Genomic DNA, 18,802 nt, shown 5'->3' on the forward strand with positions numbered 1-18,802 from the left:
ACTTCAAATGGTCAGATTTCAGTTCAGTTAAGGAGCCAGGCGTGGTGGCTTCTCCCCATCACCTCTCTGTGAGAAATTGGAACGAGTGAAAGAATCAGCAACTGAGATCAGACTTTAAAGCTACTGTCATGTTGCTTTTCGACACCAACAGCAGGGGAAGAAAGAAAATGAAAGCATCAAAGAGTGAGCGAGATGGAGTACAGACAGTGACAGATAGATAGATGGAGGGGAAAATATTCCCACAGATATTCATGAACATCACACACAAGCCTGCTGGCAGTTTCTTTATTGGGGAGAAGCAGCAGACAGGAGTGTAAATAAACACTGTGGAACATCTGAGAGATGTGTGTGAGATTTTATGATAGACTTCAAGAAACAGAGCATGACAGCCCTTCTGGCGTACAGCAGTGGAAAAATCATGAGATGACGACTGAGAACAAAGTGGTTAAAGTAAAAGAAGAGTAACAGATATTTAACCAAAGCACAGTCCGAACCAGCATGGGTGATGGTAGCGTTCTCGGGGAGCTGTAATAAATCAGTGAGTGGCTCCTGCAGTGTGCACTTTTGCCTGTATGGTATAATTAAGAGCAAGTTCAAACTACACACACACAAAAGCATGCAGTTGAATAAACAGGAAGGGCACGCTTGAGCTTTTTGTAGGAGAGGTTTGCAGGATACACTGGGAACAGATCGGATATAAGATAAGTTCAGATAGTGTAATAATCATTATGTAATTATCCAGTCTGAGCAAACTTTGTAGTACTCATTCACAGAAGAGATGCTGTGAATGAGTACGGAGTAGACTCCTGTCTGTATGAGGCCAGCATACACATAAAAATTAGAGTGGTAAAATAATCACTGACCACCGACTAACATCAGAGACAACACCCGCAGCAAACTGACAAACAATATTCTTGTTCTTTGGAGATGAAAAGCTTTACTAAGGTATCCAGTTATTTCCTGTTTCTGTCCATGTGTCAAAACGACTGATGAGAAACAAATTTCAGGCCCAAAGTATCAGGCAAAACAGGAATCTCATTTCAACTCGCTAAAATAATCGAAATTTCAAATTAACCGAAGAACACAACGTTCTCTCCATCTCGCCGACCTCACCCCGTACACCAAACACCCACCGAGCTCCCAGCTGCCAGAAGAAACGAATTCATTTTTAAAGTGTTTGTGGTGCCACCATGAGTGCCAAACATTTGTCTTTTGTGTTTCACTGGTTGGTTCGGAGGAACAGCCTGCAAGCCTGCCAAATAAACAGCACAGTTTTAATGATCGTGTGCCACCCAGAAGCCAATTATCTAATTACAAATCTAGTGTAAGAAGAAACAAAAACAAATTCCTCTTGCTCGCTTTCATCTGCACTCTGGCCCATTCAGAAACGATGCTGCAGTTTCACTTGTTTCTTGCACCGTGTGCTTTCAACATCATGACAAACAGTTTGACAGAGATGCACTACCTTGACCAGTTTAGAAAATAAACTCTAGCCAATTAATAAAATATTCCCCAAATATGTTCCTCCGCTCTGGAGGATCCGAGGTTAAACCAAACTGTTCATTTTGATACAGTTAAAAAGAGAGAAAACACTGACGCTTCATCCAGAAAAGTAAATACAGTTCGTGAGAAAATATGAGAGTTGGTGTTTAGTTGATGGCAGCTGTGCTTCTTGGGATTTTGCTATAATAATTTCCATGTGCACAAACCCCCAGAACAATGAATGGTCACTTATTCTGTGGTGCACAACATCAGATATTCAATACCAGCAGTGAACAAAAAATGTAATAAAAAAACAAAACACTTCCCTCCACTTGTTCTTGCCAGAACTGTGTGTGAAGTGGATCTTTGCTCAGCTTCATAGTGGCCTACTTTCTCCCTCTCATTCACCAGGGAAGTAAGTGTTCGGTCCCACACTGAAACACCTGACCAATCCAGGTTAAGGTATTGGTAGGCAGGCATGCATGCAGAAAGCAAACCTTCACTGCTCCTGTGCACAGTTCAGCTAAGTGCGTGCTGGATGTGCTCCCTCAGGTGTATTGTCGCCCTCTGCTGGTTGCAATGTGGTCACAGATATTATTACACTGAATGAAACTGTCTCAGTCTAATCTACATACATGCAGCACAGCCAGCACCTATTCTGAAAATACTTCCTGTCTACAGTGAAACTAAGCTTTTACTTCAACTGCTCAAACACACACGTCCACACATGTGCAATAGCAATAACACTAAACGCAATACTCTTTTCTGGCATTGTTGTATTATACTTGTATATAACATTTGTATTCTATTTTATTCGATTGTATATAGTATTTTATTTTTATTTTATTCTATTCCATTGTGTACAGTATCTCATAGATATATTATTCCAGTGTTTTTTCTCTAATTCTTCTATGCAACTTTGCACTGTGCACTGCTGTAACAAAATAAATTTCCCACACGTGGGACTAAGGTTATCTTATCTTATCTTACTGTGCTTCAACTTTACTAACTGATCAAAGTAAACTTGTATTAGGAGGCCAGTGATTAGCTTTACTTACTTTATTTTGAAATTCATTTATATAACAGCATGTGAAATCCTACAGAGACATCCATAATGTACTTATTATGGTTTTGTTTACAGCGACACCTGCAAAGTTAATGTGACTCCAGACTCCAGAGCTGCATTTTTATGATCTGTTGTCTTTTAACCGTGTTATTAAAAAAATAAAAAGCATATATCTATCTATCTCAATATCTACTAATTCTGAAGTCGGTATCTCTATTTCTTTTTGTGTGTGTTGCCCTCACATTGGCCTCCAGGGTAATATGTTCCAGTACATTAAATAAAGAAGAGAGGGTATCGTGCATCAAAGTAACAGACCTCATCCATGATATATTTCAGACATTAATATGTCTTTCTTTCTCTCTTTCAGGATTACGAGTATCTCAATCATCCCCAGTCCACACAGCACCAAAAGAATGACCGGTGTCCACCGCCGCCCCAGATGTTACCAGAGCGAGCCTGCGAGGTCCCGGGCTGCCGCTCAGACTCAGAATGCGAGCGCCACAAACGCTGCTGCTACAACGGCTGCATCTATGCCTGCCTGGAGTCTGTGCAGCCACCACCAGGTCAGCAGAACCAGCAGACTGGAGTTAAAATAGGGCTTCAAATTATATTAAAGTGATTATTGGTTGGCAATATTTTGATGTTCACAGAAATGCAGGAAGTTATATTTTTCCTCGTATTGTTGTTGAGTATTGCAGTAGCTAAGGATGTGTGTGTTTTGAGCAGTTCTGGACTGGCTGGTGCAGCCCAAGCCTCGATGGTTGGGGGGTAACGGTTGGCTGCTAGACGGTCCTGAAGAGGTTTTGCAAGGTGAGGGCACACACCTGAACAGTTAAGGGTAACACACATGTGAGTCCAGAAAATCCATCTGCAGAACATTTTTGAGTTTTCAGTGCACTATTGTGCAGTGATATTTAATCAGAAGTCACTTTCCTCCCTTCCTGTGTGACAATAATAATCACAAACTGTAAAGACATCTTCACTGTAATAGTCCCACCAGTCTCAAATACAACGCTCCACAAATATTAACAGGAGGGCAGACTTGCTGCTCATTTTTCTTTAAAAAAAACAACTCTAAAACTTTGAGTTTATATTTGTATGCTGGCATTTCCTGTGGGAAATATTGTTTTTTAATTATTTGAAGGAAAGCCAGAATATAGTGCCACAAAATGACTTTTGCTCTTCTTATTGTCGTTTCCTTGGATACAGAGTGTACAGAGTGCGTTGGTTTTTGTATTTTTTTGCCCACTAGCTGAGGCCTGCAGTACTACTGAGGATGGAGATGAGCCTCTGCACTGTCCTACGGGCTACGAGTGCCACATCATCAATCCAGGAAACCCAGCCTCTGGCATCCCTAACAGGGGACAGTGCATCAAGCAGCGCGGCAACTCTGGTATTATTTTATTTCCCTTGACTTAAATGTTTTAGTGATCGCTCATATGATTGTGATGTGGCTTTAAATGTAGAATTTAACACACATTCTCTCCTATCTATATGTCACTTTCACAAAAACCGTCTGATAGAGCTGCTCTCAAAGCTTTGTGCTCTGAAGCGCCACAGGGCAGGATGAGAATGCCAGGCTGTGCCAAGCATTCTGCTCTGGTGTCTCTAACTTGGCAAATGGCACGCTGTTAGATGCCAGGTTTCTCCTTTGAAATAGATCTTGAAATAAACATGCTGGAGTGACCTTGCAAATGAATAGACGGCCACGAGATGAACTGATAACGTGTGATTGAAGCTGTTGGCAGAAATATTAAACCAAGTATTTGACAGAGGGAACTTTATCCATTCATTCAGTTTGTGCATATAACGGTGATTTTAATTACAGATGGACGTAGCTTGAGACACAAATACTTTAAGGACTACAAGGACTACTTAGGTAAGAAGCTCAAGTGAATAAAAGCTTCAAACTGAATATTAAGTAAAGCTAATATGTCTGACATCATTGTGGCTTTTTTATTTGATAGGTACCAGCTCTAACAGTGCAGTGGGCTATGAAAAGCATCACCACAAGCACCTGGGGTGAAGTATGTTCTCAGCCACTCACATAAAAATAAAATCATCCTCATCTGCATTTTCCTGTAAACAAACCCATTTTTTTTCTCATACCTGCTCAGGTCGACTTGAACTCAGCTTCGAGCATAGCACAACCTCAGACATCAGTCCAGTCCTGTTTGATCCGCTCGCAGCTAAACCGGGATCAGATCTGACCTTTTTTTAAACTACGCCTCCAGCTGCTACCTCCTCTGCGCAATGCCCTGTCTCGCAGCCTCTCGTCAGTCACGTGTCCACAGGGAGACGAGTTTCTCACGCTCTCAGCATGCATCCAAAGAAAAAAAGCACTTTTGTCCCTCTGTTTGATGTCAGCAAAAAGGGAGGAGGAGAGGCTTTTGGTGAAGGTAGCGCAAGGTGCAAACTGAAGCTGATTAGCAAAATTGTCTGAGCAACCCCGATTTTTGCAGCCCCCTCCCCCCTCTCTATAATTTGTTCCTATTTTCATCCACTGCCATGCTCTCTATTCTTAAGACTGGTCAGTGGAAAAAATCAAGACCATGTGGGCTTCATTCTTAGCTCTAAATTCCTCTTCTGAAATCTGGAATGTTTTATGGACAAGAGGAAAAAAAATCCAGGTGTAGCCGTGAGTCAGCTAAGAAAATCCAGATGTTTTATATTATGCGCTAATAACTCTTAATTAAAAAATAATACCATGTGAGTATGTGGATCAGTAAATTCAGAACAGCTGCAGGTATGTACAAGCTAACAGATGCTGACTGTGACTTGGAAAGCAAAATAAAGAAAGACAAAACTGTTTATTTAAGAGGCCTATTCGAGACGCTCCCCCTGTGAAAAAGAAAACTTAAATTAACCTACTGAAGGGAAGTGACTCGTTTTGAAAAGACTGATTTCATTTACACTTCTTTGACGACTTATGCAGTAAATATGTACCAGTTCAGAACAGTTATTCATTAACATACTATATGAGAGACAATAATCCCTGCTGCAGTATACACATGATAAAAGAAAGGGATTTTGCTTCCATGTAAATATTTAAATGGTGCTTCGGTAATTGCTGCATATAATAACAGAAGAATAAGCTGGTCACACGTGAAAGAAAACCACTCTGTGCAGAACTAAAGTGATGTCTGAATATTTCCATCTGATTGGTGCTATGTCGCTGCCTTGATTATTCTAAATAAACCACTTTATTTTAAAAAAAGTTGTCCTTTGGTTCTCTTTCCCAAGTCATTTTAAGATGTGTGAAAATACTATTCACATTCTGTCAAGCCAAGAACATTTATGTACATCTGCATGCAGTCAAATTAGCTTTCTGTTCATCTAAAAATGAAACGAAAAGGCAAAAATAATATTGCACGGTTCTTTTCCCAAGAGAAACACAGACTTCTTTGTTCTCATTTAGTAGCAGAAACAGCAGAACAGCTTTCAAATGAGCTGCCTCAGTTTGTAGCTGAAATAAGTGCTTTAGACCACATTGCATTTGAAACTGTTTGGAAGTTTGCACAAACAGAACTTCTGCAAGAATGGCACTGATTTGGTTCCCCATCTTGCTCATGACAGAGAACAGAAATATTTGCGTTCTTTAGCACAAAAACATGTAATGTTTGTGCAGTTATACAAATCCACAGTCAGCTTGTAAAAACAAGCTTGAACACTTTCTGACCCAGTGGGTCTTTTTACAAAGCCCCGGTGTTAGGTAGCCAGTGGTAGTGGTGGTTGTGGGGGTGGCCGTTAAGGTCACCACTCCCCCGCTAGACAAACATTTCCTTAAATTAAGACAATAGATTTAGAGCCTGTGATTTCCATTAATAAACAACACAAGAGAATAAAAGATAAGGCAATATACAGGGAGTGCAGAATTATTAGGCAAATGAGTATTTTGTCCACATCATCCTCTTCATGCATGTTGTCTTACTCCAAGCTGTATAGGCTCGAAAGCCTACTACCAATTAAGCATATTAGGTGATGTGCATCTCTGTAATGAGAAGGGGTGTGGTCTAATGACATCAACACCCTATATCAGGTGTGCATAATTATTAGGCAACGTCCTTTCCTTTGGCAAAACGGGTCAAAAGAAGGACTTGACAGGCTCAGAAAAGTCAAAAATAGTGAGATATCTTGCAGAGGGATGCAGCAGTCTCAAAATTGCAAAGCTTCTGAAGCGTGATCATCGAACAATCAAGCATTTCATTCAAAATAGTCAACATGGTCGCAAGAAGCGTGTGGAAAAACCAAGGCGCAAAGTAACTGCCCATGAACTGAGAAAAGTCAAGCGTGCAGCTGCCAAGATGCCACTTGCCACCAGTTTGGCCATATTTCAGAGCTGCAACATCACTGGAGTGCCCAAAAGCACAAGGTGTGCAATACTCAGAGACATGGCCAAGGTAAGAAAGGCTGAAAGACGACCACCACTGAACAAGACACACAAGCTGAAACGTCAAGACTGGGCCAAGAAATATCTCAAGACTGGTTTTTCTAAGGTTTTATGGACTGATGAAATGAGAGTGAGTCTTGATGGGCCAGATGGATGGGCCCGTGGCTGGATTGGTAAAGGGCAGAGAGCTCCAGTCCGACTCAGACGCCAGCAAGGTGGAGGTGGAGTACTGGTTTGGGCTGGTATCATCAAAGATGAGCTTGTGGGGCCTTTTCGGGTTGAGGATGGAGTCAAGCTCAACTCCCAGTCCTACTGCCAGTTTCTGGAAGACACCTTCTTCAAGCAGTGGTACAGGAAGAAGTCTGCATCCTTCAAGAAAAACACGATTTTCATGCAGGACAATGCTCCATCACACGCGTCCAAGTACTCCACAGCGTGGCTGCAAGAAAGGGTATAAAAGAAGAAAAACTAATGACATGGCCTCCTTGTTCACCTGATATGAACCCCATTGAGAACCTGTGGTCCATCATCAAATGTGAGATTTACAAGGAGGGAAAACAGTACACCTCTCTGAACAGTGTCTGGGAGGCTGTGGTTGCTGCTGCACGCAATGTTGATGGTGAACAGATCAAAACACTGACAGAATCCATGGATGGCAGGCTTTTGAGTGTCCTTGCAAAGAAAGGTGGCTATATTGGTCACTGATTTGTTTTTGTTTTTGAATGTCAGAAATGTATATTTGTGAATGTGGAGATGTTATATTGGTTTCACTGGTAAAAATAAATAATTGAAATGGGTATATATTTGTTTTTGGTTAGGTTGCCTAATAATTCTGCACAGTAATAGTCACCTGCACACACAGATATCCCCCTAAAATAGCTAAAACTAAAAACTACTTCCAAAAACATTCAGCTTTGATATTAATGAGTTTTTTGGGTTCATTGAGAACATGGTTGTTGTTCAATAATAACATTATTCCTCAAAAATACAACTTGCCTAATAATTCTGCACTCCCTGTATGCCCCTAAGAAGTAATTTCAAAAATTGTTTTTAATTAAATATATTTCAAGAAAACATGGCATTGCTAGCAAATAAGAATGCTCGATTTTGCCACCAGTCTTCAGTAGACTGGGTGTCTGCATGTTTGTACTGGGCGGCAGGTGTGGGCTTATGCTAGCGCCTGCTTGCTTATTCGAAGTGCTCTGTTTGGACTTTGAATGAAGAGCGTTATTCTGAACTACAGAGACAAATTCTGCATTATTCTTTCTATTTATTTATCACATTACTTAATATTTTAATATTTTATTCAAAGGGCTAAAACGAAACATGGTAACCAGGTTAACATTAGCAGCACTAGTTTCTTTTGAAATTTGGAATCTTTTTAGAAAGAATTTGTATCTTTGTAGAAATATGAAAGTATGCGGTCCCTCCTTTACGCCGTGCTACGTCTCTGTTGCCGGTGTGGTCACTGAGTGCTGCAATATGTGGGAAACGTGTAGCTCAGCGGGTGTCCTCTTCTCCCTTTGTCTCGTGCTCTCTCACACGGGCGCGCTCGTGCAACTAAGCGCCTACGTCAGAAAAAAGGGAGAACAACACTGTCAGTGAGCACTGAGTGTACAACAGCCATTGTGTTTGGGATAAGCCGGTGGTGGTAACTACGACAGCACGAAGGCTGCCAGCCGTTTGTTATTACCGCCTAAAAACCTGACTAGCGGGCATGCCGCGCATAACCGCTTCATCAACACCACCTTGCTGATCACGTCAACATGAGCGCGCCCAACAAGTCTTCGGAGAAAAGGTTTGTGTGGTCCTCTTTTAGAAGTTTGTGGCATGTAATGCTGTGCACTCTGCATTTAGTGAAATATATAAAGAAGTAAATAAATGCCCATGAAGAGTTAACGTAGACGTTTTTAGTTCGTAGTGGGATTTAGAGTCTCTTCTTTACATTCCCTGTTTACCGATAAAGCTATTTAATCCTAGTGATACTTTCAGTTTTATGAATGGACTGGAAGAAGAGTTGAATGTGTTTAATAAAAGACAAACTTGTGTCCAGAAGGTGTCAGTGTAGTGTACGCAGTAAGCTGCTGAGGAAGAGTCCGCGTCTGTGTCTGCTGTAAGAAAAAACAAACTTCACAGTATGCAAACATTACATCTGCATGCGGTTTCAGTCTGAAACCACATGCAGATGTACTGTTGGCAACAAGGATGACAATAATTTGTGCAAGACTTATGCTTCTGAAAGATGAATCAATATGCGTTGGCATAACTGAAGAGTAGTTTAATCTGCAGTTGATAAAGCAGCAGGTTTATGTTGTTATACTATAATCTTTCTTTCTTTGAACAGAAACGGCCCCAAAAATAAGCTGGATAAGCTTTTAAAGGAGAGAAAATGCACATTTCCCCTTCTGATCAAGGTATGGAAACAGCAATTCGTCTTACCACTGTGCTTTATTATTTCAACTGTATACTAAATCTTGAGGGGGGTTTTTTCTTTTAATTTTGCCATCATGAAAGCTTAATGTATTACATAAGTTATTGTTGTTGCCAAGGTTTTGTGGGGTGACGGAAGGCCTCCAAGTAACCAAACACCCCGAGTTCATCTGCAGGCCATTAAATAAATGTTATTTGGGTGATTGTGTGCTCTCAGCAGAAGTGATTTATTGGGGAACATGCTCTCCCTTGTAAAGTTCTTGGCCTGCACCATGGAAGCATCTGAGAGATGTGCTCTATTCCCATTTGCTGGGAAGAGCAAAACTACTCGATGGCGAATAGCTATGACGTTACACGCGTCCCATATCTGAAGCTTTCCGCGCTGACACCTGTGTTAACCCCATCATCTCTTCTTCCTGGAAGGTTCCACAGCTTTAAACTGTGCCCTGCAAGGACACATTCATGCAGGGGTGGACTGATTCGCCCACTCCCTCCCTTCTGCATGAAGGGATTAGTGTGTTTCAAAGCACCTGAGACCTCCCTCGCTGAGCTCCTATCGGACACTTTTATAGTTACTGTTGATTAAACTTTTAATACAGTTTGGACCTCTTTGCCAATAGTGGACAAAGACCAGTGGAGGAGAAATTACTGCATCCTTTAATGCAACAAAGATCATGCTCACTGTTGTCTTTCTGTAAAGCATCCTGGGTTCAGCGTCATTCAGACTATTTTTAAGTAAAGCAGGGATATTTTGATAAAGAAAATAGATGAGCAAGGTGGAGAAACAAACGAGAGAACATATGAATTTGGGGAATTGGGGACACCAGATTGACATTGCATGTGTGTGTGTTGGGTTTGAGAGAGTGGGAATTTAATGACCTGTGGAGAGGGCCAAATCACAGCAATAAGAAAGCCCATCGTCACTTAAAACAGCACAACCAAGCCAAGCTCGGGTTGTGTCTTCCATGTGGATTACTGCATACTGCAGAGTGGGTCAGCTAAACGCATCCTTGTTTAATCCTATCATGGCTCCTCTTATTCTTTGATCCCGACACTTAAAAAAGGCCCTCAAACAGATATCCTTATTAATTAGCAATAGAACTCCCCACAGGTTGTTGAGCTCAAAGATGCCCAACATAAGAAGGCTGAAAAATCTTTGATCATCAGTGAGATATTTGATAGAGTGGTAGCTGAGGCATCATTTGAAGCTGCCACGGATGGTTAGGGTGTCAGTTCAAAAGATTTTCTGGTTTTCTAAGTTAGGCTATCGATGCGAAGCATTTGCGTCATTGCAAAATACGGACGCAAGCAGCTGCTCTCAACAGATGCTTGCTGAGACTGGAGCAGGCAGTGTCTTTTCAAGTTTGCAGCTTTCGTATATTATGACTCACTGCTCAAGTCCACTTGATCATTTAAGAATGATTTTTATATCTCACAGTGACTCATGCATGTACTTGGACATATATGACTTACATATGGACATTCATCCCGTTACTGAAGCTCAATGTTTGGGAGCTTCATGCACGTGCACATCTCTATGTTAAGAGATTTCTTACCCCATGGCTCATGAATTAGCTGAATAAAGTTGTAACATTAAATAGTGTAATTGGAATAGCAGATCTGCAGTTGAAATTTAGCACTGAAATGCCTGCATAAAAGTTTTATAAAAGCTTGTATAAAAACACAGTAGCAGACTACGTTAGATTAAGACCTTGATTATATTTCTTGCACTTCTTGACATGCTTCACTGCATTGCACCTGGTCAGCCACCTCCACAGAATGTGGAATAAAGAGTGTGCCACCCTATTATTCTAATGAACCTTGCCCCTGATAGAGTTTCTCATCACTGCTTTGTTCCTTGATGACACCGGACCCCTGAATAAAAGCCGGTCATTTAGAGAGACATAGGGTTCACCTCTTCTGAATGACAGGCTGATATCGATGTCAGCGAGCACAGAGTTCACACTGTCACTTTACTGCAAAGTTGACTCTGCGCGTAAATTACATCTGAAGTACGATGAGCTTAATTCTAATCATGTCCTAATCAAACGATCGTTTCTTGTTTCTCATTCCGAGCGTGTTTGCGGATCTGCTTTGCTGCACTGTGTTCCCTCGAGTTTATGTTTATGCATGGAAGATGTTATGTGTGCCAACTGAACGGCCTGCGGCTTGTTTGTCACATGGCTCTCACTCGTGTCAACATGTGAATCTCCATGATCACCAAAATAGTTCCAGCCATAGCAACATTTTCATTTCTGCCAGCGATTGCTATTCCTCCCACTGGTTCCTGCAAGCTGGGCAGGTCTCATACTGCCAAGGTGTGATCCTGGTTAGGCCACCAAGTCACGGCTAAATTTCACAATGGTGAGGAGGTGTAGCGATGCTGCCCCGGAGAGGATCAAGAGGCCAGAACACTCCTCGGCTGATAAACATTAATTGGATCTACAAAGAATGCTGTGTAAACAGCCACCCAGGGAGTTTAGTTAATGAGTGTCTGGTTTAGTTGCATGAAGTGTCTGTTTTCCTTTAACAGTGAGTCATGCAGTACCGAGCTGCAGGGTATGCCAACGTCCTCCCCCATCGCACCCTTTCGTTCCATCTCCATAGGCTCAGGAGAATTGTTGTGTAATCTGGTCTAATCTAAAATATCGTTATATAAAAGGACACATTTGTTGCGATTGGTTCACTGATTCCTACACAGTTTTACAGTATAATACAATATCTAAGAATATGAGATGTGACTACTTCAAATCATCTAGTAGTTTTGCACAGTTTTGATTGAAGCAGCAAATCCAAACTTCACTGTTGGCTGAAAATGAAAAGTGTTTAAAACCCCCACTAATAATAAGTATTTGTGTCTTTTACTATGATGATCATTTATGTAATTATAATTGCACTTCCTCTCATGAAAGCTTGTAATTGTATTACATAATCAGGATCACATTAATCAGGATTTACCTTTAAGCCACGCCTGTGCTAGCCAGAGTGTGTCAGTATACACCTGTAGAAATGGGGAAGGACTCAATGAATGTTTCATTCTTCATTGTTTGCATCCATCATGCGAGCCATGAGATTAAATCCTGCAGTTTGTGCTAATGATACACTTTGAAGGCTGTATATTGTCTGTCTTTGTCTAGCTCAAACATTGGCTGCTTCGTACCCGGCTGGTGCAAAGGCTTGTTGTGGTAGGTGACAGGAGAGTAAGTACTTTGGGGTCAGAAGTGGACAGTTGATCTTACCTAGGTGATAAGGCTCAACTTTGTCCCACCACTGGGACGCAAAAAGGTTGGCTGGTTGGTGGGTTACCATAACTTAGCTTGCCAACTGATGATTAGAAAGTAAAGGAGGGGATGGTTTCTAGGAAAGCTGAAAATGGAAAATTAAATGCTGTGTTGCCTGGAGATTATAGCTCACTTGGTGCAACATTAGACCCATTTGTAGACAAGGTTTGTGGTCACAGAGCTGCCAGAGATGTCAGGCCATCATCACTCACACAGGTCTGATGGCACAAGCGCGCCGACTCCATCCTCAGGTTCTCAAACCTGGCAGGGCAGAGTCTGGGGCATTTAGGTCAGCGCCCGCACCGCACACGGGGTAAATCCTGCGGTGTTGTAAACATATTTAGCAGCGAAACATATCACACACACACATTTTGATTATAGAGCTGAACTCTGACACACACATGCACCTGCAAACATTTTACGCCTCAGCTGCCTCACAAGCAGGCCAATTAATTTCATCTTATTGGGTTTATTGAAATAACAGTGCAGCGGTGTGAGCCAGACATGGGGCCCTGGGTCAGGGCTCATTCCAGGGAAGGAATGCCGCAGATCTTAGATGAAAGAATAATTCATGAGGTAAGACTTCCAGCTCTATATTAATTTAGAAAGAATAAGATAAATATAGGCTATGGTGTCTTACTAGAGATTGTATCAGTAGAACTGCTGTAGAGACATCATGACTTTTAACTTGAATGCATTGAATATCTCCAAAATATTTAGTTTTGATGTGAACAGAACAACAGAGCTCGGAGTATCCAAAGCTGGATCCAATCAATGTTGATGAGACTAAACCCAGCCAGGCTATCGACTGTTACTGAGCTAGAATATGTTTTGTGTTTTTATTCTTGTAGTTGTAGGGCATCAGTACAATCGGTTTCCCGGCCTTTTAAAATTTCACAAACAGAAAAGACTTCCAGCGTGTTTTTAATGGTTTTCAGAGAATAGCTGCACAGCGATGCAGTGCGAAGAACAGTTAGACCTGCAGGAGTACTTTTGGCTGTTGACTATGTGTCTCACTGCAGCTCAAAAGATTAAGAGAGGTGAAGAAATAGCAACGCAAAATGTTTAAAAAAGACTATTTTGTGACTGAATCACAGCTTTTATGACCACATAACATTTTATTTTAGTTACAGTTAAAATCTTTGGGATTTCTTTCTGTGTTGAGGCATTCAACATGGGTGCAACGGGTAGCAAGCATTCAGTCTGTATGTTGGATTAATCTCAAACAGTGAGGGGTTTATCTGTCGGTGCCACGATGGGGAAGTATAATAATTCCACCACAGCCCCATCAACCCCCGATCAAGGCCACAGAAAAATGACCTGTGGCCCAATTCTGGTGTTTTCTGTGACAGTCTGTCTGATAAAGGAGGCAGACAGGAAGCTCTTGTATATCTGTTTGTGGTTATTACAGTACATGAAATGGTGAAGATTGTATTATAGTGCATGGGAGGATTATACATGTAGGTGGTCCCGACGGGCCAGCACAGTTGACACAAATATGAAGTAGTAGGTCAGCCTCCACAACCATCGAACACCCCACACAAACATATAAATCACAACAATACAATATTGAAGTAAAATAAATATTATGTGTTTGAAGAGAGTTCAGCAGCTTTTTGTCACAATCTTTCGTTTTTAGAAATCTGACTCCTCACACTTTGTTAGCCTCAGATCATATCATGACATCATATCACATAGTGCCGTTTAATTTCATGTTTGTCTTTGATTTTGCTTTTATTTGCTATTTTATGACATACGTTACAACTTAAACATTAGAAAATATTCACTGGTTTGCTTTAAAGGCTTATCCAGTTCAGGGTTTGGAGGAGCTGCGGCGTATCCCAGCTGTCGAGGGGTGAGAGGAGGGGCAGGTAGACAGGTAGCACCTCACACCTTCAGTCTATTTAAAACTGGTAATTAACCGAACCTCTGGGAGAAAGCCAGAAATCCCACTCAGGACAACAAACAAGACTTTGGTCTAAAGCAACAGTGTTAACCACAAAATGTCCCCATTATTGGAAAATATCCTCATTGATATTTTCTTATTATAAATCAATTCATTAATTTATTCATCAGGACAAATCTGCTCAGTTGATTTGATTGCAGGATGTTTTTGTCAAACAGGGCAGATACTTTTCCAAATTTAGACAATGTTTTACTACAAACGGTGGCTTGTGTTTCTGTTGATGGACACAAGTCGACTTGAGGTTATTTGCCTGTTTTTGTCTCACCGTCTTCACCCTGCTGGAGAGAGCCTCTCCACGTGCCTAATAAGATTTCGCTTGCCTGGGAACTGCTTAATTTTCAGCTTTACTCAAATAAAGAAACACAGACACTAACATAGCAAACATGAATGCAATCACACAGATACAAGCACACAGACCTCCTTATAGAGAATGGGGCTGAGCGGGCTAATATTCAGAATGTGGCTTGATTGTAATTACTTTAATAAAAACAGATTATCAGATGCTCTTTTAATGCAGCGACTCAATGACGACATCGTTATTGTTCTTCAGAAATGAACTAATTTATTTTCACAGTAGGTTTAACAGACTGGGGATCTTAGCCACAACACCTTTGCAAAATTTGCACTTTTGCACAAAAACTGTTTACATATAATGTATGTTACAAGTGAGTTTATAATCACCTGTGCGACTAAAGTGTATGTGGTTGTGCCACCTTGTGAACTTGACCCATATTGCACATGGTGACATGCTGTTACTGAGACGTCTGCTGTGCATTTAAAACTGCAGATGCTGCATTGCACCTGCCAGCCGGGTCACACTACCCACATACCTCTCTGCCATGTGGGAGGGGACACTGACACGGTCTGTTTTGGCCGATAACTCATCTTCTTTCAATTTGCCTGCACCTGGCAGCGATTAGCCAAAGGCCCAACAGCATGTAAGGCACCAGGTTGCAGTCCTCTCAGAGGTGGCAGGTTGGTCATGACTTAACAGACTTACTGTTCGTTCTATCCAGATCAGAGACATTAAAAAGGTATAGCCCAGTTATATGACTGATCCAGCTGGTTGAGGGGCAAATGAATGAAATAATACAGGACAAGAGAATACAGGATGAGAGAAGTGATACAGCAGCTACTGTACCTCAAGTGTCCCAACTGGCTGACTGAGCAGTAATGGAATACAGTACCCTGGTGCTTCATGCTACAGGAATAGCAACATTTTTCCTGTCACCAAAACATGGTGATTTACAGATTTTATTTTTAGTGGAGGGGTGGAACCTGTGTGAGCACAGAGTGCTTGTGCTTACTGACAGCGTGTCCTTTGGTCTTTGGTATGACTGCAACATTTAATATGAACTGTTGCACTCTTACCTCCCTAATAACTGGACTTTAAATAGAGAGCTCCTCCGATAAATCATTTAATCATCGGCAATAAATTAAAAAGAAATACAGAGAGATAATTACAACACTTGGTTACCCAATGACTATCTGCAGTAAAAAGCTATAGTCAGTATTTGTCTCCTGTCCTGCTGTGGGCTCTGCTGTTTCTGCTGCTGTGTGTAGCAGGCAGGAGGCCAGGGGTAGCTACAGGAGGGTGGGGTGGCTAAGCTGTTTGTTAGCAAGACTGTAGCATCTCACAGGGGTTTGTGCAGCAAGTAAAGCAGCTAAAGAGGTGTAGAAGAGTAGAAGAGATGGAGGGGTGGATAAGGAGAAGCAGGCAGGGGGATATAACATCCCCGTTGTCTTTGTCTCCAGGATACAGTGACAAGTGAGAAGGAAGAGGAAAGTTGCAGGCATCTGTTGAACCACATGGGAGGGCCATTAGAGCTGCACCACCTCCCCATCTGACTTCCCCACGAAGTGCCCACCTGGGAGGATGATGAGCTCTGTACCTGTCTTTTCTCATCTGCCTAGTCCCAGCTCACCACTTCCCACCCCCTGTCCTTCACTCCCAGAGGCCTATTTTACGGCAAAGTCAGTGCCAGGCCCCTGCTGCTTTGTCTCCGGCTCAGGATGGGTCCCCAGTCAAGTCCCATCCATACGTCACTGGCAGCAGCAGACAGAGAGCACTCCCTCACTCATAATAGCAACCGCACAAAGCAATAGCATCCTCTCAGTGTCTGTCGGCAGTCTGCCTCTCTGTTCTGGATAAAACCTGGGGCAGAGAAAAATACTTTGCAGAAACCTGACAGAGAAGAAACCACAGAGGTTTGGAATATAACCTCGTCTAAATGAATAACTCGATGAAGCAAGGTCCAGATTGTAGAGGAGTACTGTTCAGAGTCACAAGAAGTTTTCAGGGAACTTATCGTTTATGGAAACTTATCATCGCTTAGGTTTGTAGCATCGAGGTTCTGTCAAGTTGGAGAAATTTTTGTTTTTTAACAAATGGAGCTCAACTAGACCAAAAACCTACTGGAAATGCAGGCCTGGTATCATCACTGCAATCATAATCTTTTCATTTGCTCCTCAAACAAGAGGCCATCTGTCGTTACGGCACCTCTGGATGGAAATAGTGTCTAGAGGTTGAGATGTCGTTGAGGCTGCGGCTGTGACAGCATGGAGGAGATGTGCTATGTGGGAAGACGGGACCTCACCTGCCTGCTGTGGTTTTAGCCTCCTCCATGGCTGCTGCTGGGGTAGGAACAGGAGGGTCAACCCAGAGGTATATTTAGCAACAGGACTGCCTAGATGGGACTAAAGGCAATCATTTGTTTCCATTCTCCAGACAGCCACACCCACTTATCTGTTTTTAGTTAGAATTTATTTTGGTTTTTATTGATTTATTTTAAAGAAATGCTCACAGGCTTTACATTTTGTGCTATGACACCCGTCAATAAACTGTGATCCTTTGTTTCTTGATTTTTCTGTTCTCATTGTTTCTATACTCCATATCTGAGTTTTTTACTTCAGGTGCTCTCATGCGGCGTCTAATGTGTTGTCACCTGGGTGACAAAACAGAAGCTGCTTAAATACTCTTCCAGGATAAGTGTGGCAAGGTTTACAGTCCTCTATGTGCAGTCAAGATAGCTGTTTCATCTCGTTTCGAGTCTTTATGCTTGGCTAAGCTGCTTTTATTTTTAGCATGCACATGAGAGTGAAGTCAATATTCTCATCTAACCCCCCTTTTCCAGTCATGCTGCAGTACAGATGCATGGTAATGAGTTTTGTCAATATTAATGAGACTTAAAGGAGTCCTTCCACCTCTGAGAGGACCGCGTGTTCACTGTCACGATGTTCACCTCCCTCTTGGATGGCTTCTCCACCAACAGGGGACAAATACTCTCAGTGGCTCAGCTCTAAACCTTAACTTATCATTGGTAGCACCTTCTTTATATTTGGTCATTGTCCAAAAATAATGCTGCAAGATTATTCAGCATTATTTATCATACAGCTTGATTTCAAAATGAGATGCTAGGTTACTGTCTAAAGTGAAAGGCAGATTGTGTCTTGCATGACATTTTATTTGAACTACACTCTAGGTATTTGGGAATTTAGTATATTAAATAATTGCTTTATATAGAATTTTAGCTACCTGCTAGTATCGCAGATGCTACCCTGGCTCTTTCATCCATAGCCCCTTGTAATTGTTCTTTTATAGACCCAGTCATGTTACTAACCTTCTGCCTAGAAATCTGAATTTGTGAGCTTTGCATTATCTAATTTTCCAGTTGTCATTGCCAGCTTAATTTCAAGCATTTAAACGTCTTTGGAAACAGGATTGTATGTCTGACTAAACAAATACAGCAAGAGAAATAAGAGAACAAGAGAACAGATAAGAGTATAATGAGGGTAGTAGCAGCAGCTTCCTCAATAGATGCTCATTCCCAGAGCTGATTACTGAAGTAGCCATTGTTGTTGCATAACTGCTGTCGTCTTATCATATTCATCTCTTGTACTGGTTCCGGGCTAATCAGCACATGGAGCACTGAGTTGTTTCCCTCCTGCAGTGTGGATTAGTCACTGGAAAGCAAATAATCTCGTCTTACATTTGCATCATGAGATAAACATGATGCAAATAGGTTTTGTTTTGTTGTAAACAGCAGCCATTTTGACATTTTACAGCAGGGTAAACAAAGGTAATTAAACATTTTAATCATGTCTTTTTTGGCTCAGTGTAATAAATGATAGTTCCACCTGAGTTTACCTGGCCATAAACTGTCAGAATGGCTGTTGTGAAAGGGCCC

General features: G+C 41.7%; 2 protein-coding genes across 3 annotated transcripts in view; both read left to right on the forward strand.

Moving 5' to 3' along the window:
* The window catches only part of wfdc1 (WAP four-disulfide core domain 1), a 10,145-nt gene extending 4,402 nt beyond the window's left edge, over nucleotides 1–5,743 (forward strand). The window contains exons 3-8 of one of the 2 annotated variants that reach the window (XM_005734759.1): nucleotides 2,916–3,111; nucleotides 3,275–3,358; nucleotides 3,801–3,941; nucleotides 4,377–4,427; nucleotides 4,516–4,570; nucleotides 4,666–5,743. In XM_005734759.1, coding sequence (XP_005734816.1) covers nucleotides 2,916–3,111; nucleotides 3,275–3,358; nucleotides 3,801–3,941; nucleotides 4,377–4,427; nucleotides 4,516–4,570; nucleotides 4,666–4,675 — 537 coding nt within the window. In that variant the 3' untranslated portion in view covers nucleotides 4,676–5,743. Of the gene's footprint in view, nucleotides 1–2,915; nucleotides 3,112–3,274; nucleotides 3,359–3,800; nucleotides 3,942–4,376; nucleotides 4,428–4,515; nucleotides 4,576–4,665 lie in introns of both variants that reach the window. The other variant, XM_005734760.1, reaches the window with a different exon arrangement.
* A 2,795-nt stretch (nucleotides 5,744–8,538) lies between these two features.
* The window catches only part of dyrk4 (dual-specificity tyrosine-(Y)-phosphorylation regulated kinase 4), a 25,049-nt gene continuing 14,785 nt past the window's right edge, over nucleotides 8,539–18,802 (forward strand). The window contains exons 1-2 of the mRNA XM_005734761.1: nucleotides 8,539–8,736; nucleotides 9,283–9,352. Coding sequence (XP_005734818.1) covers nucleotides 8,705–8,736; nucleotides 9,283–9,352 — 102 coding nt within the window. The 5' untranslated portion in view covers nucleotides 8,539–8,704. The remainder of the gene's footprint in view (nucleotides 8,737–9,282; nucleotides 9,353–18,802) is intronic.

This window comes from Pundamilia nyererei, unplaced genomic scaffold (genome assembly GCF_000239375.1).
Source record: "Pundamilia nyererei isolate P.nyererei 1_Seehausen unplaced genomic scaffold, PunNye1.0 scaffold00060, whole genome shotgun sequence".
Classification (NCBI taxonomy): domain Eukaryota; kingdom Metazoa; phylum Chordata; class Actinopteri; order Cichliformes; family Cichlidae; genus Pundamilia; species Pundamilia nyererei.